General features: G+C 48.1%; 2 protein-coding genes across 3 annotated transcripts in view; one reads left to right on the top strand and one right to left on the bottom strand.

Moving 5' to 3' along the window:
* The first annotated feature begins 1482 nt into the window (after positions 1 to 1482).
* On the top strand, positions 1483 to 17864 carry LOC137453658 (uncharacterized). Its single transcript, XM_068163068.1, has 13 exons — positions 1483 to 1630; positions 2721 to 2787; positions 3360 to 3424; positions 5474 to 5501; positions 6614 to 6669; positions 7979 to 8018; positions 8765 to 8826; positions 10050 to 10142; positions 10579 to 10639; positions 11290 to 12863; positions 14124 to 14187; positions 15935 to 16024; positions 17250 to 17864. The coding sequence occupies exons 1-13, from the start codon at positions 1559 to 1561 to the stop codon at positions 17264 to 17266; spliced, it is 2289 nt and encodes a 762-aa protein (XP_068019169.1). The 5' UTR covers positions 1483 to 1558; the 3' UTR covers positions 17267 to 17864.
* A 1637-nt stretch (positions 17865 to 19501) lies between these two features.
* The window catches only part of TRAT1 (T cell receptor associated transmembrane adaptor 1), a 32605-nt gene continuing 30420 nt past the window's right edge, over positions 19502 to 21686 (bottom strand). For both annotated transcript variants that reach the window (XM_068163065.1, XM_068163066.1), the window contains exon 6: positions 19502 to 20279. In XM_068163065.1, coding sequence (XP_068019166.1) covers positions 20013 to 20279 — 267 coding nt within the window. In that variant the 3' untranslated portion in view covers positions 19502 to 20012. The remainder of the gene's footprint in view (positions 20280 to 21686) is intronic.

The following is a 21686-nucleotide window of genomic DNA, read 5'->3' as shown; positions in this document are numbered from 1 at the left end:
GTTAGCTGTTTGGGTGGGTTGGATTGGTTGATGGGTTGGACACGATGATCTTGAAGGTCTCTTCCAACCTGGTTTGGTTTATTCTATTCTATTCTATTCTAAAACTGAGCTGTGTGTGCCACTGCTTGCCCTGCTGCACACTCCCATGTGTATTTGGTTTATTCGTGGTGTTTATTCCTATTTGGAGCAAGCTGTGTGCTTTCTATCTCACCACTGAGCACATCCCCGAGCTGGGTTTCCTCCCTCTTTTTATCATCTCTTTTTTTTTGGTTTATTTTTTTGGTGAATCAAAACATCTGCACTAAGTGATCACTTTTGCTGTCGTGCCCTGAACCCTCTCCAGCCAGTCGATATCCTGGGGGTATTGGAGGCATCTGGAACAGTAAATCATTTTCAGCAAGCAGCCTCTGAAGAAACCATATAAAAAAGTGATTTAGACATCTATGCTCTGTAAATGCTGCTCTTCAGGCACAGCCAAAACATCACACTGACTATTGAAATGCCAAACTCATCGCTTTTAGTGTGTTTCTTCTGAGGGCTGCTCTGCTCTCGCTCTTCCTAGAAGCAAGTATGAGAGCACAAAGCAACTGCTCAGCTCCAGAAACCCTTGCAGAGCCCAGCTTGTGTCAAGGCAGTGACTAAAGCTTAGACTCAGAGCCTGTGCAAAAAACCTCAGAAGTGTGTAAGGAGGAGTAGCTGTAGCTAAAGAGTAGCTCCAAAGAGCTATGGACCCTGCTGGAGGGGGGTCCAGAGGAGGCTATGAAGATGATGGCCTGGAGCACCTCTCCTGTGAGGACAGGCTGGGAGAGTTGAGGCTGTTCAGCCCGGAGGAGGCAAGGCTCCAGGGAGACCTTAAAGCTGTATTTCAGTATCTGAAGGGGACCTACAGGAAGGCTGGGGAGGGACTTTTAGCAGGGCTTGTAGCGATAGGGCGAGGGGCAGTGGTTTGAATCTGCAGTGGGGTAGACTGAAGTTGGACATTAGAAAGATGCTTTTTATAACGAGGCCAAGGCAGCCCCCCGCAGGGCGAAGGGAGCTTCCCCGCTCCTAGCAGCCGTGGCTGCCTTCACAGCGGCTGCTGCCGCGGCTCCTGCACTGCCACATCTACCCCAGGAACTACCCGCTCGGAGGGCCGTTCCCCTCAGGGCCCAACACACCGCCGCACACACGAGTAGCGGCACAAGCCGGCCGGCCCTCACGCGGCGGCTGGAGCCCGCCCCGAGCAGCGGCGGCGTCCAATCCCCAACCCTCTGCGAGCCCTATGGCCAATGGGAGGACTTTGAGGCGGGGTGACTGTGAGGAGGAGGGTGGGCTCTTAGCAGAGAACAGCCAATTAGAATGAGAACATCTCCCCACTGCTTGCTTGGATAGGCTGTGACACTGAACTGACATGAGTGGAGTACAATCAGAGGTGGGGAGGGCGGTGACCCGGCGCGGTGTTTGAATCGGCGTGGGGCGGGTCGGGACGGATCCGATCCGATGTGTCTTGCAGCGGCTGGAGCAGAGGCCTGCATGTGCCGGTGCCTGCCGTCTGCCGGTGGGGAGTGCCTTGTGAGCCATGGACCTGAACAGGCGGATGCGGCAGAACAACAAGCGCTTTGTGCTGACCATCAGCAGCATTTTGGAGCGGGTGAGTGCGGCGCTGGGCCGTTGGGTGCGGACTGTTGGCAGGGTCTGCGGGGAAGCTCTCTGGTGCCTGCGGGTCTGTGCTGCCATGCCTCCTGTCTGCCTCAGGAACGCCTGTCCCCTGCGGTTTCTGCCGTCTGGCCTGGCTCGTTCGGGCCTGGCCGCCTCTTTGTGTGCCTCTGCCCCCCTGCCTTAGGCACTGCTCTCTGTCCCTTTTCTCCTCGACCACCCTTAAGTCCTGTGTGTCCGTACAGACCCTTTGCTTTCTGTGCACTAATTCGCAGTAACTGGCGCTGAATTATCGTCGCCAGTTATTTACTCGTGGTGTCACAGCGTCCTGTTCCTCCTAGCTGTCACTTGAGGCCTCCCAGCGTGGCACAGACTCGGCAGGTTTGTGCCTTGGCATGAGCAAGCTGGTGAGGAGCCACCTCCTCCAGTAGCACCCAGGAAACTCCGATCTGTGACTGTCAATACTAAGTGACTTACTTAATTCCAAGTCATCTTTACAGCTCCCTTAACCCCAGTTAGCTAGCATTAGACTAAGTGTTTTCACTGAGACCACAGAACAAGCGAGAGACTCCCCCCACAAATCCTCACTTCAGAGCTGTTTTGTGTTACAGATGTGGCAGCCACACATCTCCATCCAGAGGTGTGAGGATGTCTTCAGGGATGTCACCTCTGCTGCTCAGGGCAATCCTGTGTGCCAATAGCTAGTTGCAAAGCCTGATCCTAGAAGGCTTTTCCCATGAAGAGATGGGAGATTTCCAAGTCATGAGCAGTCTGTGCTTCCAGCTGCACAGGAGATTCAGGAGGAACTTACAGAACGTTTTAAACCCTTCTGAAGGCCTGTTGTTCTCAGGGACAGGCTTGTACCTGGAAGTGGAGCGACTTCTGTAGATGCTTAAAACATGAACACCTTCCTCAGGGATAAAGGTTTCCAGTTTGCTGGCTTCTACCTTCAGCCAAGCAAACAACACACAGATAACTGCAGTTTTGCTTTGACCAGGCTGTGAACAGAAGCAGTACATCAAATGCAAGGAATGAAACATTGCTTTAATCATTTCTTCTAACTCCTAATGCTCCTTTTTACTTAGTACAATCAACCTTTTGAAGATGACTTGCTCATTTCCATGGAAACCCTCACTTATGAGACAGCTGATGGTAAGAACTTCTTGAAGCTTTAATATTTGCATGATGCATATTTAGGCTCAGTAAAGCAGGCAGATGTTGGCAGTTATATAGCATCTCATTGCAGCAGATACTGAGTTCTAGGTGTGGTGTTTTGCATATAAACTTTGATACACACATGCAAGCTTAGGCTGGATGTTAGGAACAGTTTCTCTCTCTCCTGAAACAGGCTGTCCAGGGGGGTGGTGGAGTCACCATCCCTGGAGGAGTTCAAGATGTGTGGAGGTGGCATGTGCTTTAAAGGCCACGGTGGTGTTAGGTTGATGGTTGGACTTGATGATCTTGGAGGTCTTTTCCAACCAAACAACTTTGTGGTGCTATGAAAAGAGAGAGGAAGGCTGTAGCTAGATGAAGCTGGTTCATAGTGTAATGTGAAAGGGCAAAAGGCAGCTGCCCAGATTTGATAATGGTTTTTATTAACTATGTAAGAAATTCTTCCTATCTATTTGTGCTTGTTAGAATGATACTTGGTGTGGGTAATGTAAAACAAAAATGCTTCTGGGGATATAAACATAAAATACACAACATTGTGGGTTTTTTTTCAGGACCAAAGCCATGGGGGCAAGTGTCAACCAAGCAGCTCAAAGAATGGAAGAAGGAAGTATTTAAGGTATCTGATAATGCAGTCCTACTCTGCAGTCAAAATGTGGCAATAGTTATGGTTGAATCTACTGTGTATGCAGGAGTACATTGTCATCTTGCTGTCTTCTGTAAGCAATTGGGGACAGATTGGCTCAGAGCATCAGAAGAGAGAGAATGAAATAGATAACTATTGGTTAGCACCCCTGGAAAAATCATTCACCCTGTCTTAAAATGCTGTCTGATGGGGATATCTACTTTTGGATTACATTGGAGCATTGTCACAGAATGACAGCATGGTAGGGGTTGGAAAGGTCCTCTGGAGGTGGAGTCCAACCCCCTTGCCAGGGCAGGTTCACCTAAAGAAGGCCACAGAGGACCACATCCCAGTGGACTTGGAACATCTCCAGAGATGGAGACTCCACCTGCTATCTGGGCAGTCTGTTCCAGTGCTCCAGCACCCTGACATTGAAGGAGTTCCCTCTCATGTTTAGATGGAACTTCTGATCAACTTTCTGCCTGTTACCCTATCACCCCTTGTCCTATCACTGGGCACCACTGGAAAAAAAGACAGGTGCCCTGCTCACCCTGCTGGGGGTTGCCCTGCTCGCCCTGCTGGGGGTTGCCCTGCTCGCCCTGCTGGGGGTTGCCCTCCTCACCTGCTGGGGGGATGCCCTCCTCGCCCTGCTGGGGGTTGCCCTGCTCGCCCTGCTGGGGGTTGCCCTGCTCGCCCTGCTGGGGGGATGCCCTCCTCGCCCTGCTGGGGGTTGCCCTGCTCGCCCTGCTGGGGGTCGCCCTGCTCGCCCTGCTGGGGGTCGCCCTGCTCACCCTGCTGGGGGGATGCCCTGCTCGCCCTGCTGGGGGTTGCCCTGCTCGCCCTGCTGGGGGTTGCCCTCCTCACCTGCTGGGGGGATGCCCTCCTCGCCCTGCTGGGGGTTGCCCTGCTCGCCCTGCTGGGGGTTGCCCTGCTCGCCCTGCTGGGGGGATGCCCTCCTCGCCCTGCTGGGGGATGCCCTCCTCGCCCTGCTGGGGGTTGCCCTGCTCGCCCTGCTGGGGGATGCCCTCCTCGCCCTGCTGGGGGTTGCCCTGCTCGCCCTGCTGGGGGTGCCCTCCTCGCCTGCTGGGTCCCCTCCTCCTGACACCCATTCTCTAAGTACTGATGAGCTGCCCCCTCGGTCTGCTCTTTTCCACCCTGAACAGACCCAGTTCTCTCATTCTTGAGAGGTTACCACAACTTGACTCAGTTTATCTGGGTTCAGGTTATCAGCTTTTCCAAAGGGCTTCCTGGTTTCATCTTTAGATTTATTTTTTATCCATGTGTGTGTGTCAGACACTGCTAGAATAATAAAAACACCTTGGCAGCCTCAGCACTGGTGGGGTCAGGCCAAACTCTATTGATGTTGTGGCCATATAAGCTGTTAAGTTTCTATTCTGAATGTTTATGTTAGACAAGCAGTCACTTTCCTGTTTCCTAAACTCCCCCATGGAATGCTCAGCAGGGCATTTCATCACAATCCCAGGGTTTCTCCCAGTGACTCTTTAGAAGTTACCCTGCTCCTCTCTCTGCCTGAAAAGCTAAGTTTTGCCTTGGTGGCTAGGACAAGCTGCTCTGAAGCCCACTGAGTGAGGGGATGAGGAGTGAAAATCACTTTGGGGAAACAATGTATTTAAGAGAGATAGAGAAGGGGCTGAATTTCCTGTTCCTCTTCCACTTCTTGTCACACCTTTATTCACAAAATGGTTTGAGTTGGAAGGGCCCTTGGAGATGATAACTTCACAGACTAAATCCATTAAGGACTGGAATCCTGCCTTAGCCTCTCATGTGGGCCAAAGCAGCTGTAAGCTAAGCTCTTGCAGTGATTTTTAGCAGCAATAGACTCTCTTTTTACCATTTATTTGTGGCTTTTCTGAGCAGGTGACAGGAAACCTAAAGGAAACTGAATAGCCACTGAGGAAGTGCCAAACTGTGACACACCAAAGCAAATAAAGGCATCTGTGAAAGTCACTTTTGCTATTCTGAGGCTAACTTTACTGTTCCAAAATTCTTCTGATGATTTCATTTTCCTCTTTCCCATGGCAGTGTAAAAGAAGAGTTCACAGGAATGCAGGTAAGAAAACTAAGTGCTGTAGATTATCTTCCTGAGGGAGTCTTGGTTGCAAAGGTCTCTTCCAACCTGGTTAATTCTATTCTGCAGCATCCCAGGCTTATGCCAAGCTCTTGAGGATGCTTACTTTTTTGTGGTTCATTTTCAGGGGGAGCCACTCCACAACCCCATATGAGAACAGCAACAATAATAATGAATATGTAACATATTCTTTTCCAGAAGAGCCTGGATGGGGCACTTGGTGCCATGGTTTAGTTGAGCAGATGGTGCTGGGTGATAGGTTGGACTGGATGATCTCAAAGGTCTCTTCCCACCTGGTTAATTCTATTCTGTAGCAATCATGGAAAGCCTCCTTGCCAAAAGCTGTTGAAAAGCTGCAATAGAGTTTTGGGGCTCTACCTTCAGGCTTCAGCAGTAGCCTTTTTCATGTCCTTGTCAACATTTGCCACAGGAAATTTGCAGTTGCCTTCCTTTTCCACAAGTGATGGCACCTGATAAAAGGGGGAAGTTTTCTGTGGTGCTTTATGGGTTAAGAAGACCACCTGTAACACAGTAGATCCCTGATCAGAGCTCATTTGCTCTATGTTCTATCTGCTCTAGTTCCAGAACAGTGTTGTAGTTAGTTCTTTGGTTTAGCCCTTTGCATATTCTCCACTTGTTTAATTTTATCACTAAGTGTATACAAAGGAAGAATTAATGACTGAGAAGAGGAGGCTCAGAGGAGACATTGCTCTCTACAGCTGCCTGAAGGGAGGTTGTAGCCAGGTGGGGGTTGGTCTCTTCTCCCAGGCACCCAGCACCAGAACAAGAGGACACAGTCTCAAGCTGTGCCAGGGGAGGTTTAGGCTGGAGGTGAGGAGAAACCTCTTCACAGCAAGAGAGATTGGCCATGGGAATGTGCTGCCCAGGGAGGTGGTGGAGTCACCATCCCTGGAGGTGTTTAGGAAGAGACTGGATGAGGCACTTGGTGCCATGGTTTAGTTGATTAGATGGTGTTGGGTGATAGGTTGGACTTGATGATCTCAAAGGTCTTTTCCAACCTGGTTAATTCTATTCTATTGATCTGTAACCTGTCAAAATGATTTATTTTTTTTCCCTCTCCCATGCATGCTCAGAAATGTCAAAGCAAGAGAGCAGTGATTTTGAAGATGGACATTCCACAGTACATCAGGTATGGATACCTGTAAAAAACCATTCTGAATGTGTGATGTCAGATGCTGGGTTAGAAAATGCTCCTTATCCATAGAAGTGAGCTATTGATGCCACTAGCAAGACTACTACAAAATAAAGGAAAGGAAAAAAAGGGAAGATTATATACAGAAGGTTTGAAGGTGGCCAAGGTGGCCAATGGCATCCTGGCCTGCATCAGGAACAGTGTGGCCAGCAGGAGCAGGGAAGTCATTGTGCCCTGTACTCAGCACTGGTTAGGCCACACCTTGAGTCCTGTGTCCAGTTCTGGGCCCCTCAGTTTAGGAAAGATGTTGAGTTGCTGGAAGGTGTCCAGAGAAGGGCAACAAAGCTGGGGAGGGGTCTGGAGCACAGCCCTGTGAGGAGAGGCTGAGGGAGCTGGGGTTGCTTAGCCTGGAGAAGAGGAGGCTCAGGGGAGACCTTACTGCTCTCTACAACTACCTGAAGGGAGGTTGTAGCCAGGCGGGAGTTGGTCTCTTCTCCCAGGCAGCCAGCACCAGAACAAGAGGACACAGTCTCAAGCTGTGCCAGGGGAAGTTTAGGCTGGAGGTGAGGAGAAAGTTCTTCCCAGAAAGAGAGATTGACCATTGGAATGTGCTGCCCAGGGAGGTGGTGGAGTCACCATCACTGGAGGTGTTTATGAAGAGCCTGGATGAGGCACTCAGTGCCATGGTTTAGTTGATCAGATGGTGTTGGGTGATAGGTTGGACTTGATGATCTCAAAAGTCTGTTCCAACCTGGTTAATTCTGTATTCTGCAAGTAGGAAATTAAGGATTGATTAAAGTAGGCAGATCAGAATCTTTCCTTATACACTGGAAGACACTCTCCAGTACATACTGATAAAGATTTGCTGATTAGAATTCATCTGTCAACTGCTTTGTTTTTTGCTCTTGCTGTATAATAGCCTCTCCTTGCATTATTAGTCTGACTATAGAAGGGCTGGGAAGCAAATTGTCTTCTCCAGTGAGCTGTGAGATGCCCATCAAGGCCAATTTGTGTACTGGTTTGTTAATCATGAAGGTGTCCTGTGGTTATGGGTTATGGAGGATGACTGACTTAATTCAAGAGGGGATTGGACGTGGCACTTGGTGCCATGGTCTGGTCATGAGGTCTGTGGTGACAGGTTGGACTTGATGATCTTTGAGGTCTCTTCCAACCTTGGTGACACTGTGATACTGTGATTTCACCATCTAAAAAACACCTGAGCAAGTAATGAAACCAGACAATTCCACCAAGTAGTTAATATGGCTGATGCTGCCAGACCTTAACATTCCTTTCCTGTGCTTTTAAGGAGTCTCCTGAGATCTCTGCCATGGAAACATCTGACCTAGGTGAGGTTTTCATGTGGTTTGGGTCTGCCTTTTGTTTGCTTCTTTGTTTGTCTGAACTGTTTGAAAAGAAATTGCCAATAACTTGTGCCTGGTTCCTCACTGTTCCATTTAATGTGTGTTCTATTCCTGTTCTCTACTTTCTGAAAGGCTCTAACAAGAGGCTGAGGTACTGGTAGCTCTATGCAGTGGATCTCGCTGGGATCCCTTAGGTGTTGCGAAGGCAATGTAGAGTATGGTCACTTTTAGTAAAGAGAGAGAGGAGCAGTGAAGGCCAAAGCTTGTAAGTGACACCAGTTTTTATTAGTAGTTCCCCAAAAAGTGCATAATTTTGTGGTGGCCTAGCAGGGATACTGCCCTGAGCATCCCCTAACAGGGGTACTGCATTCAGCTGCAGCAGCGAGCCTTCGGCAGTGCTTGCAACAGCTTCAGCGTCACTTTGACTCGTCTGAGAACTTTGGGGTCTTTTAGTCCTTGAGTTCTGAAAGAATTATTTGATTGGTTTGTTTGTTTGTTTGGACCTTGTATTCCTAAAGAATTGAAGTGGGAGGGAGATTGGTTTGTTGCCCTCAAGTCGTTTAGGAAGCTACAAATCATAAATCCAATCCCCTGACCCAATGGGAGTGGCAAGGCACTAAAGGAAGGCAGTTTGGGTGCAGAAAAGCTTTTCTGGAATCAAGAGTGTGTCTACAAATGTTTCTGGGTTTGGTTCAACCAAATTTGACTTCATGGTTGGCTTCAAATTGCAGATGGAGAAGATGATACCAGTGTGGCTGTTGTGAGCAGCAGGGATGAAGCCACTTTCTCCCAGGTAAAAGATTTCTGGTGTCTAATATGGATTAATTTTGTGTTTTAACAGAGGTCTTTGAACTGTGTGAATAGCTTACATGTCCCTGATGAGTTGATACAGCCAGAAGAAGACTCTAGTCTGTATCTTAATGCATATTTTAGGAAGCATAGCAAATGAGACAATTAACAACAGAGTTCAGAGGGTTGTGATCAGTGGCATACAGAGTCCAGCTGCAGGCCTGTGGCCAGTGGTGTTCCCCAGGGATCAGCACTGACTTCAGTTTTGTTCAATATCATCAGTGAACTGAATGAGGGGACAGAGTGAACCCTTAGCCAGATTCCTGATGATACCAAACTGGGAGACCTGGCTGACATACCACAGGCTGTTTTGCCATTCAGAGAGATCTGGGCAAAGGGGAAACTTGTGAAGAACAAGTACAGAGTCCTGCATCTGGGGAGGGACAACACCAGGTACCGGTACAGGTTAGGGGTTGAGCTGCTGGAATGCAGCTCCATGCAGAAAGACCTTGGAGTCCTAGTGGGCAATGCTATCTGTGGGACAGCAATGCTGTCTGGTGGCTCAGAAGGCCAATGGCACCCTGGGGTACATTAAGAAAAGTGTGTCCAGCTGGTCAAGGGAGGTTCTCCTTCCCCTCTACTCTGCCCTGGTGAGACCACATCTGGAATACTGTGTCCAGTTCTGGGCCCCTCAGTTCAAGACAGATGGATATCTACTGGAGAGTGTCCAACAGAGAGCTACAAGGATGATGAAGGGACTGGAAAATCTCTGCTGTGAGACCTAGGACTCTTTAGTCTTGAGAAGAGAAGGCTGAGAGGGGATCTGTTCAAAGTGTGTAAGTTGTGCCAGGAGGGATTTGGGCTGGACATGAGGAACAACTTCTTCCACAAAAGGGTTGTCAAGCCCTGGGCCAGGCTGCCCGGGGCAGTGGTAGAGCCCTCGACCCTAGAGGGGTTGAAAAGTTGTGGAGATGTGGTGCTGAGGGACATTGTTTAGTGGTGGCCTGGCAGTGCTGGGTTAGTGGTTGAACTTGATGATCCTGTCCAGATTTGGGCTTGTATTGAATTCTTTTACTCAGTATCCCCACCAAAACGAGGTTTCTGCAGGGATGTCCTTATCTGAACAGTACTAACTCAATCCAACTCCAAGTACTCTGTTTGCATTCATTGCTGTCAGTAACTTCTGTGCTTTAATCCTTTTGTGCTGTGTTTTGTTTCTCTTCTAAGAATCTGTTTGGGCATGATGGGAAAATTCCAGAGCTAGTCAAGGTGGATCCCATAGTGCAAGATTATGGCAGAAGAATTCCAGAGTGGATGACGGTAACTCCGTTTTCTTCTGTCAGAAGTTGCTAGCTGATTAATCCATCATCATCAAAGGCTGGGGAGGGACTGTTTAGAGGGGGTTGTGTTGATAGGATGAGGGGCAAAGGTTTGGAACTGGAGCAGGGTGGATTTAGGTTGGACATTGAGAGGAAGCTCTTCACAATGAGAGTGGTGAAACACTGGAACAGGCTGTCCGGGGATGTGGTTGAGGCCCCATCCCTGGAGGCATTCGTGGTCAGACAGTGCGGCCCTGGGCAGCCTGGTCAGTTGGAGGTGTCCCTGCTGACTGCAGGGGGGTTGGACAAGATGACCTTTGAGGGTCCCTTCCAACCCAATGCCATCTGTGAAATAAGGTTTGGATGTTACCTTTAACATGGAAAAACTTGGGATACTGGACTGTGTGACTTGACTTTTCTTTCCCTTTGTTTTTCAGGTAGCACCTCAGGCTTCGTCAGTAGATCTTCCTTTGGCTTTGCCAGGCCCAGAACTGAGTGGTACAATTAAACCTGTTGAGTGTTGGTCAGATATGTTAGCTAGGAAATGTGGATTTTATTCATTTGTTTTAATAGAACTAAGCATTTAATTTACTGAAAACAGCTGCAGTCCTTATCCAACAGCAAAGCTCTGCAGGTTGGGTTCTGGATGAGAAGTTGAACATGAGTTGGGTAGCAGCAAATTGTTTAGCCTGGAGAAGAGGAGGCTCAGGGGAGACCTTATTGTGCTCTACAACTCCCTGAAGGGAGGTTGTAGCCAGGTGGGGGTTGGTCTCTTCTCCCAGGCACCCAGCACCAGAACAAGAGGACACAGTCTCAAGCTGTGCCAGGAGAGCTTTAGGCTGGATGTTAGGAAGAAATTCTTCCCAGCAAGAGAGATTGGCCATTGGAATGTGCTGCCCAGGGAGGTGGTGGAGTCCCCATCCCTGGAGGTGTTTAGGAAGAGACTGGGTGAGGTGCTTGGTGCCATGGTTTAGTTGATTAAATGGTGGTGGGTGATGGGTTGGACTGGATGATCTCAAAGATCTCTTCCAACCTGGTTTATTCTGTTCTATTCTTCTGTCAGGTTTATGGTTGGGTTTTGAGGTGGGTGTTGGGTTTTTTTTGGCTTGTTGGTTGGGTTTTTTCCAATTGTTTTTCTTTTTAACTAGACAACCAGGCTGCTGTTTGCAGAAGGGAAGAGCTGTCAAATGAATGCTCCTCTTCAAGATCACTAGAGTTACAGCCTTCTAGTATCCCCATTTCACCAACTGCAATAACCATATCCAGGCATCCACCTTATCCAGGGCTGCATAACACCTCCTGTGACAGCAACTTAGAAGAGGAGCAGTCTGGAGCCGAGGAGTGCTCCTGGAGCAACCTCACTCTTGCAGACCTGTATCCAATGATGGTGGAGATCATCAAAAGGAGCATGACAAAGCACTCTCTGAAGAAACAGCTGAAATACATGTTCGGACAGTTAAGAGGCAGAAGGTGGCGCTCTAGATCGTCAAGGCTCAACATCACTGTAGACAAGAGAGGGTTCAGACCTTTGAGAATGAAGCAAGCCCTGCCTAGCATATGCAGCAGTAGAAGAGAAGACATCCAGAATAAAACCTTTGAATGTGAGGACAGAGAACTTCCTGATGGCAACTGTTCCATTAGTGACTCCTCTGCTCTGGTCCCTTACTCTTGTATTGCTACAAATGGAAACAAAGGGGACTACTGTGACTCAAGTTTGGAACAGCATTTGGTATTTGGAAAAGGCCAAAATGCCTCCAAAGAGCCTCTTGACAATATTGTTAGAATGGGAGAGACCTTTCTGGTTGAAGATAAGCTGCAGACTGCCTCACTAGAGAACTCAAAATGCAAACAAAGTGAAACCCTGGCTTACAAAGGTTCCTCAGAAGGCAGTTTTGTAGCATCTGCTGCCAGTTCAGGGTCAGCAGAGGTGCATTTGGTGAGCAAGAGCAGCACTCAGCCTGCCTTGCCTTGTGAGGATGCCTCAGAGCTGTGTCCATCCCCTGACAGTTCCGATGGCAATCGCCACGCTTCTGCACGCCTCACGAGCTGTGATCCTGCAAGAGCATCAAACACTTTGCTTGTACATCCCAGACCAGCCACTCCTGAAAGAAACAGTCCTTTCCAGCGCAGGAACTCCTTTTCCTCACTGCCTCCCAAGCAGAGACTCTCAGAGACTGCCCAGAAATGTGAAGATGCATTTGAAAAGCTCTACAGTGAACTGTCTCCCAAAGCAAGCCCCAAACCTTTGACCTTGTTGGGACCTCAGTCAGATTCACAGAACCCTGAAGAGAAAGGGAGATGGGTGAAGAGTAGTTTCAGTGTTGCTGTGAAGTCTGACACAGAGTTTGACAGAGCATTTGACAGGGTCTATGAGCAGCTGTGTGGTGGTCCTACCCCAAAACTGCCTGGGCTGCAGAGGGCTTTGGCTTACAGGAGATACGAAGGAATACCCATGTCTGACACTGTCAATGCTCTTGTCAACTCCCCTGTTCGAGCTTCCTCTCAGCTCCTGGGAGTTAAAAGGCGAGGCAACTTTCAGTCCCACCACTGCTCCCCAGTAAAGCGACAGAGAGATGTGCCAGAAGGTTCTTGGCCTTCCCCAAAACAGCAGCAGGCTTCTCCGGGAGGAAACATTCGTATGAGAAGAGTTGGCATGGACCTTCTGAGCACCCCCAGCAGCAGCAGCCCCAGCTTGTCTGCCAGTCCCACCTGTCAGAGCCAGGTACTTGACCTTGCTGTTTGATCAGCAGGGTGGTTTTTGGGGGGTTGGGGGGTTTTATTTGCTGAGATCTCACTTCTATCAGGTCTCTTAATCAATCGAGTGGAGGCAGTGGTGGCAGGGCTCTGTCCCTCCGCCTGGGGGGCCTGATGGTTCCTCCTCTCTGCTTTGCCAGCCCTGCTGCCTGAGGAAGTGTTGGCTCCACCAGCTACTCTAGTTTGTGAGCTCAAGTGGCCAGCAACCTGACCTAGATCAGCAATAGTGTGGACAGTGAGAACAGGGCAGTGATTGTCCCTCTGTAGTCAGCACTGCCTTGGATACACTTGGTTCAGTGTTGGACCTCTCACTACAGGAAGGACATTGCTGGAGCATGTCCAGAGAAGGGCAGCAAAGCTGCTGGAGGGGCTGAAGAATAGGTCTGGTGAGCAACTGAGGGAACTGGGGTTGTCTAGTCTGGAGAAGAGGAGGTTAAAGGGAGACCTGGCTCTCTGCAGCTCCCTGAAAGGAGCTTGGAATGAGGTGGGTGTCACAGATTCCCAGATAACAACTGACAGGACAAGAGGATAATGGCCTCAAGCTGCACCAAGGGAGGATTAGGTTGGACATTAGAAGAAACTTCTTCACTGAAAGGGCTCTCAAACAGTGGAACAGGCTGCAGAGGTGGGTGGTAGAATCCCCATCCATGGAGGTGTTCAAAAGCCACGGTGATGTGGTGCTGAGAGATGTGATTTAGCTCCAGACTTGGCAGAGAATGGTTGCACTTGATGATCTTAAAAGTCTTTTCCAACCAAACCAATTCCATGGCTCGGTGTGAGGAAGCTCACTGTTTCTAATAACCTTCCAAGTGGCTTTAGAATGCTCAGTGCAGGATTTTGTCACATTGTAATAGGCTGTGTCACTGGCCCAGCTCACTTCAAGTAGTGCACCTTGTAATTAAGGTGCTGTCTTTCTGACTCTTTAATCACCCTGTAGGTGGACAAGGCAAACCAGTTAAGCTTTACTGGGATCCACTTGACTCCTTTGACTCATTGATTCAACTATTGACTCAGGCCCTTGGCTTGCAGAATCATGGACTGGTTTGGGTTAGAAGCAGCTTTTAAAGATCATCTAGTTCCAACTCCCTTGCCCCAGGCAGGGGCACTTCCCACCTCCAGGTTGCTGAAGGCCCCATCCAAGCTGGCCAGTGATTCCTCCTGAGGCAAGCTGGGAAGTGATACATCTTTTTTTTTCTCTCAATGTCATCTGTTGCTGCTTTCTTTTCAGCACTCTGGACTTCAGGCTTCTACAGACAAAAATAGTCTTCGTCTTCCTGGTACTTACCTGCAAGGTTAGTTTCAGAGACTTTATGAGTTAGTGCTTTAGCAATCTTCTGAGGATAAATCTGCAGATCTCAACAGACCACTGTCTAGGTGACAGCTCTTCTTCCTCACTAATAATTTGGTGTATTTAAGTGTTCCTTTGATTTACACCTAATTGCTTTCCTGATCTGCATGTACTAATTAAGCTACTCAAGCTGCCTTGCTTTCCTTTAAACAATTAGGAATTTTTCTACTGAAGTGTTGCCTCTCATCTGTAGGCTTCCTCTTTCCTCTTTGCTCTTTTCTGTGTTTAAATGTTCAGCAGGAATCCAGAGATTGCTAATCCTGCACTTCAATAAGCCAAAGCTTTTGCTGGGATTCTTCAGCTTCCTATAAACCTGCAGTTGAGTTGTATAGCTACTGTGACTTAGAATCATAGAATGCTTTGGGGTAGAGGGGACCTTAAAGATCATCTAGTTCCAAACCCCATGAAGTGGGCAGGGACCCCTTCCACTAGACCAGGTTGCTCAAGGCCTCATCCAACCTGGCATGGAGCAGCCTCTAGGGAGAGGGCATCCACATCCTTCCTGGGCAGCCTGCTCCAGTGTCTCACCACCCCCAGAGTGAAGAAACAGCCTGACCTGCTTAGCTGACTTGGGTTCATGATCAGGATAAAAAAGGCTTTTGCCAATTCAGGACAGTAGAGTTTTCTTTTAAAAAAACCAAACCAACCTCAAACCAAACTCAATTAGTTTCAGATTTTAGATGTTGGTCTTTCCATTTCATTCTAAATGCATGTTTTGGAGTAAAAGTCCTACTTGACCTTTAAAAGGCAGCTGAAGTGCAATTCAGGAGCCTCTTTTGCTTTTGTAGATTGCTTCCTTCCAGGCCCCAGCATTGTTGGGGGGGTTCTTGGCTTGGTTTTTATTCTAAGCAACATCACCAGTTTTATTTTCCCTTTCTTTTCTTTTATGAGGATAACTAACAGATAAATACTGAAGAGGATGATTTGAAACATTGAGTCCTGTGTCCAGTTCTGGACCCCTCCATTTAAGAAGGACATTGAGACACTTGAACATGACCAGAGAAGGGCAACGAGGCTGGGGAGGGATCTGGAGCACAGCCCTGTGAGGAGAGGCTGAGGGAGCTGGGGTTGTTTTGCCTGGAGAAGAGGAGGCTTAGGGGTGACCTTACTGCTCTCTACAACTCCCTGAAGGGAGGTTGTAGCCAGGAGGAGGTTGGTCTCTTCTCCCAGGCAACCAGCACCAGAACAAGAGGACACAGTCTCAAGCTGTGCCAGGGGAAGTTTAGGCTGGAGGTGAGGATAAAGTTCTTCCCAGAGAGAGTTGTTAGCCACTGGAATGTGCTGCCCAGGGAGGTGGTGGAGTCCTCATCCCTGGAGGTGTTCAAGAGGGGATTGGATGTGGCACTTGAAGCCATGGTTTAGTTAGTCCTGAGGTGTTGGGTGACAGGTTGGACTTGATGATCTCTGAGGTCTTTTCCCACCTTGCTGATTCTATGATTCTGGTTTGGAGAACCCTAGCTTACACTTCCATATGTTCAGTGTATAAAATGTATTTGAACTAAGTTTCACCAGAAATGAGGTGCATTGCAGAAGGAAATTTCCTCACTGTAGTATGCCAGTGAATTATTGCTGATGTTAAGAGGCTAATATGTCAACAACAACATAATGTTGTGTCCAAGCTGCCCAGCATTGCTCCTGCCCTTTTCTTACTCTTTCTGTTGTTGTTTGGTTTGTTTTGCTTTTATCACCAGAATCTGGGGTTTCAGGTGCCCACTCTACTTGGCCTAAGGGCAAAGAAGTGTTACCAATTGTCCCAAAAGCGAGGAAGAGGCTCTCTGAAGGTAAGTGCCTGACGGGAACAGAAAGGTCACAAGAAATAACTAGTAAAGGTATGCAGGGTGTTGCTTACATGCATGCTTCTAGCATAAAACCAGCATGGAGGCTTGGGAGAGCTCAAGGTAATCCAACCTGCAGATCTGAAGAGTGTAACCAGCAGGGCAAGGGAGGTTCTCCTGCCCCTCTGCTCTGCCCTGGTAAGACCACATCTGGAGTATTGTGTCCAGTTCTGGGCTCCCCAGTTCAAGAGGGACAGGAAGGTGCTGGAGAGAGTCCAACAGACACTATGAGGATGATGAAAGGACTGCAACATCTGTCTGATGAGGACAGGCTGAGAGGCCTGGGGCTGTTCAGCCTGGAGAAGAGAAGGCTGAGAGAGGCTCTGCCATTCTGTTAGACTTGGCAGATTAAACCAAAAGAGATTAAAGGAGATGCTAACAAGTGATGCCTTTTATTCAGCAATATGCAAAGAAAGAATTCTGTTCTCACTTGTGTCTTTTAACTTTTAGCTCTTGGTGAGCTAAAAGATTCAAAGATTGCATCTCAAAGTTTGATATTTCATAGAAACATTTAGGTTGGAAAAGAACTTCACGATCATTGAGCCCAGCTGGGAGCTGGCATCTTCTCCCCAGTATCAGGTGATAGAATGAGAAGAAATGGCCTCAAGCTGTGCCAGGGGAGGGTTAGGTTGGGTATTAGTAAAACTCTCTGTCCTGAAAGAGTGGTGAGGCATTGGAACAGGCTGTCCAGGGGAGCTGGTGGATTGACTATCCCTGGAGGTGCTCAAGAAGCACGTGCACACAGCACTGTGGAACATGGTTTAATGGCCATGGTGGTGTTAGGTTGATGGTTGGGCTCCATGATCTTGGAGGCCTTTTCCCACCTGAACAATTCTATGGTTTACCCTGCTCTGTCAGGTCCACCACTAAGCCATATCCCCAAGCTCTAGATCTACACATCCTCCAGGGACATGTCTCAGTAATGCTGATAAACTGTTTAAACATTGGAATGGCAGAGGATGGAAAGGTTGCTCTCCAGGGAAGTTTGTTCTCCTGGGAACACAGACAAGGAGCCTTGCTGCTGTTCACAGTCCAGGTGTTCAGATCCCTTGCCTTGGTGGTTTAGTTTCAGAGACTCACAGGTCACCAAGTTTCACTCTGTTGTTCCTGGGCATTTCAGCAAGCCTATGTTTGTGTGATTTAACTTTGTCTAAACAAACCTTTTCTTCAGAGTATCCAGAAAAGTAATCTACGTGGATGGAGAAGCCCAAAAGCCTGGCAAACCTCTGGACAACCTCCTGGTCAAAACTCACTGAGGAAGCACTCAGGGGCTGCCTCTAATAAAAATCCTCAAGAACTGGCCCATCCTCTCTGGCAGGGCACTTCTTTGTGAGATACTGCAGGCAGTGTGGCTTTCTTTCCTGAGTCTTTGTACTTCACAGTGTTTATAAGCACAGAGGGTTATCTCTGTTATCTCTTTCTAAGCTTTTATCCTTTCAGTAATAAGTTACAAGCCCTTCTGTTGAATTCCTGCCTTTTCACACCTTATAGATGTACTTTTACTAACAGAGAGGGGGGAGAGGGGGGAGAGGGGGGAAAACCCCTCAGGCCTGCCTGATCCAAATGTAGTGTTATTGTCATATGCCTCACTGTGTGTCATTTTAAAGTGCTATTTCCCAACTGGTTCCCTGAAGTTGATTGTTCAATAAAACTTGACAGTTTTTAGTGGATTTGCTCCATCTATAGCCAAGAGAATTCTATCTGCAAAGAAAAAATACCTGTTCTAAAGAATCTATCTAAGAGAACTCTATCTGCAAATCAGTTTGTGTCCTAAATAAAAGCCTGCTTTGAACAACTGCTGGCTTTCAATGCTTTGTTTCAGCTCTGGGAATTCCCAGGGGTCTGTGTTCACACAGGAAATCCATGAGACTGATGTCTCAGAGTCCCACATCTGTTCATTGCTGTGGGTTTTTTCCCTGGGTAAGGAGGTGGTTTTGGCAAGGAGTCTTGTCAAATGCAGTCAGTTTCATCAGCGTTGGGAGCTCCAGGGAAAACAACAAATAGCTTTTCCTTTTGGCTTTACTTCATTTCTGGGCACACAGGGATTCCTAGATTCACAGGGTGGTTGGGGTTGGAAAGGATTTGTATGTTTTGGGGTTGTTTTATGTGTCCACCCAGACATGTTATAGTATCACCAAGGTTGGAAGAGACCTCAAAGATCATCAAGTCCAAGCTGTCACCACAGACCTCATGACTAAACCATGGCACCAAGCGCCACATCCAATCCCCTCTTGTTCCTGTGTGATGTACTCTAGGTGATCCTGCTGTGGCAGGGCAGTTGGACTAGATGATCTCTTCCAATCCCTGAAGTTCTGTGATTCTATACCTCATGCTTAGTATGTTTCCTTCAACTACATTTTGTCTTTATGGCTCATTTTCCTTCCTGCTTCAGACATGGATGAACTGTAGGGGATATGCTTCACAAGCTACCTTCCCCTTGGATTGGTTGAGGTAATTATTTCCCAGTATTTCTTGATACCCCAGAGATGTAGATAGTCAGAGATGATTATTGGTATTTCTGTTCTCAAGGTAAACTGGATTTGGGGGTTGGATAAGTTTCTGACTCTAGATAAGACTCCTACACCACAAGCTGAATGCAGGCAAGAGGGTAAGCCTGTGTAAACAAGAGAGCAAAAGTTTATCTCAATGGAAATGAGAAGAAGGTTAGGAGGCAGTCCTTGGAAACCCTTAGGTGGTTAGAAGATTATTTCATCCCAGTGCCACATTTTGGTGTTAGCAGCAGGAAACAAAACCCAAAGTGAAACTGACACAATTATGGCCAAGTTGAATGAGGCTTGGAGCAACCTGGTCTAGTGGAGGGTGTCCCTGCTCCCAGCAGAGGGGTTGGAACTGGATGATATTAAAGATCCCTTCCACTCCAAAAGTTTTGTTCTATCACTATGAATATTCACTCTTCATTTGTCCCACCTCTGGGTGAGTTTGCTTCTGCTTTTAGAAGAGGGGTTGGCTCTTTGAGCTCTGGGGTTTTTCTTTGCTTCATTTCTCATAGCTGCTTTTCAGATGCATGTGCACACGAGGCCAGGTTGGATGGGGCCCTGAGCAGACTGGTCCTAGTGGAAGCTGTCCCTGCCAATGCCAGGGGGGTTGGAGCTAGATGATCTTTAAGGTCACTTCCAACCCAAACCATTCTATGAATCTGGGGAAACCAACAGCTCCTATGTGTGTCACATGGTTGGTAATAATAGCAGTGTAAAACAAGAGGAATCTAAAACAACCCATAGACCACCAGAAGGAAAAATCCTCCCTAGGAGACCATTTGCTCATTTTTGTGGCCTCTTAAATAAGGCTGGATACAACATGACATTAGTAGAAGGTGTGAGATGTAGGCTGGTATGGCTCAGAGGACAAAATGAAAGACCTGGAAGGAGGTTGTTAAGGCAAACTGGTAAATTAGCTGCCAATTAGCCTGAGATTTATTTTGTGATTACCATGGTAGGAAGTACACAGTGCTGAACAGATCAGTTTTGGACTGGGGAAACAAATGGATCTTAAGTGTGGAAGGATGAAACACAATTTCCTTCCAAAAGTGCTGTTAGAACCTGTACAGAGGAACAGTTAGACCCTGCCAGAGGCCTGCAGGCAGCACAGAAGGGCATTTGGAACTGTGGCAGAGTTGGTTGTTGTTTTAAACAAGGGATTCACTTTTGCTGCAATCAATACCACGAGAATGCTTCTCCAACCTCCTTTCAAAATGTCTTCAGGACAGATCCTTCACAGCAGCATGGATCTCTGGGCTTTGGGGTTGGGGTTCTTTTGCTTAGCCTGTAAATCCTCTTGGAGAACACTCTTGAATACTCACTCATTTTATACCTTTGTTGCTTTGCCAGGATACAATCTTGAACCATTCCTACTCCATTCAGAATGAACAAGCAGATCTCCCTGTGTAATTGCAGACCTGGTCCATGAAGCCACTTCAGATGTTCTCTCCTTTTGCAGTGTGAATCAAACTCATCAGTCTGATGGGATCATCGTGAATGGCTTCCACGTTTCCTGTATTTTCAGCAGCCAGCTGCTCACTGTTGAGGTAAATGCAGGCTTTGGAAGCCCTCGTGGTGTGGTTGGGTGATCTTTCCTCTTCATCCCCCTGCAATGAAGGGCTCTGCCTTCTCCTCGGTTTCCTGCGTTTTCCCTTCACACTGTGATCAAGTGAGGCATAACACATCTGAGTGGCAGGCTCCACCTGGAAGGAAATTTGCTTTAGCATTTGGGGTGTTTTAAAATCATAGATTCATTGAATCAATAAAGTTGGAAGAGACCTCAGAGATCATCAAGTCCAGCCTGTCACCCAACTAAACCATGGCTTCAAATGGCACATCCAATCCCCTCTAGAACACCTCCAGGGATGGTGACTCCACCACCTCCCTGGGAAGCACATCCCAATGGCTAAGAATTCTCTCTGTGAAGAACTTTCTTCTCACCTCCAGCCTAAACTTCCCCTGGCACAGCATAGAATCAATAAGGTTGGAAAAGACCTCAAAGATCATCAAGTCCAACCTGTCACCCAACACCTCAGGACTAACTAAACCATGGCTTCAAATGCCATGTCCCATCCCCTCTTGACCACCTCCAGGCACAGTGACTCCCACCACCTCCCTGGGCAGCACATTCCAACAGCCAATTACTCTTTCGGTGAAGAACTTTCTCCTCCAGCCTAAACTTTCCCTGGCACAGCTTGAGGCTGTGTCCTCTTGTTCTGGTGCTGGTTGCCTGGGAGAAGAGACCAACCCCCTCCTGGCTACAACCTCCCTTCAGGTAGTTGTAGAGAGCAGTGAGGTCTCCCCTGAGCCTCCTCTTCTCCAGGCTAAGCAACCCCAGCTCCCTCAGCCTCTCCTCACAGGGCTGTGCTCAAGGCCTCTCCCCAGCCAAAAAGGGTTTTATATCTAAGGCTTTGAGTGTGTCCACACTGCCATCCAAATGGTGGCTGAAGTTGACTAGTTGCAAATGAACCCACTGAAAGCACAAATAATTAAGCTGTAGCAGCACAGAGAGTAGGCTAACATAACCTCATGGGGATGGCACTTCAGGTCATGGTTCAGTGCAGATGGACTTAGGTTGATGGTTGGACCCAATGATCTTAGAGGTTTTTCCCAACCCAAACAGTTCTGTGATTCTGTGACACATGTTCTCAGGAGAGTGACAGTGAGGGAAAATTAATCCAAGGATGAATCCAAGCATCCAAGATGCTTCATGGGAGTAAGAGTAACTTAGATAATGACTCCAGGTTCTTTGGGATGCAAGACACTTATTCCCTTCCAGGTTGGGCTTAATTTAGATGCTGTGTGGGGAGGAAAACTTGGCCTGAAGATGAGCTGTGCCATCAGCTGTTGGGTTTGGGGTGTGGAGAGGAGGATCAGGCCTTGCTGAAGACATGGCAAGGATACAACACCCCCACCACTGCTGGCTGAGGTGCTGGCTGAAGGCCATGCTGCTGAACCCTTCAGCAGGTCCCAGAGGAGAGGTTGGGGGGGACCTAAACGGGAGATGAGCTGAAAGGGCTCCAAGGTGAGAGTGGAAGGTGTTGTTCCCCTTCTCCTCTCTGTGGTCTTTCAAGCCAAATTACCCCTCACTTTTGACACTGGAATGTCCA

Source organism: Melanerpes formicivorus, unplaced genomic scaffold, assembly GCF_026170545.1.
Source record: "Melanerpes formicivorus ecotype bairdi unplaced genomic scaffold, bMelFor1.0.p_v2 SCAF_70, whole genome shotgun sequence".
NCBI lineage: Eukaryota > Metazoa > Chordata > Aves > Piciformes > Picidae > Melanerpes > Melanerpes formicivorus.
Note: the sequence above shows the minus strand (reverse complement) of the source record. Positions and strands in the feature narration are given on the sequence as shown.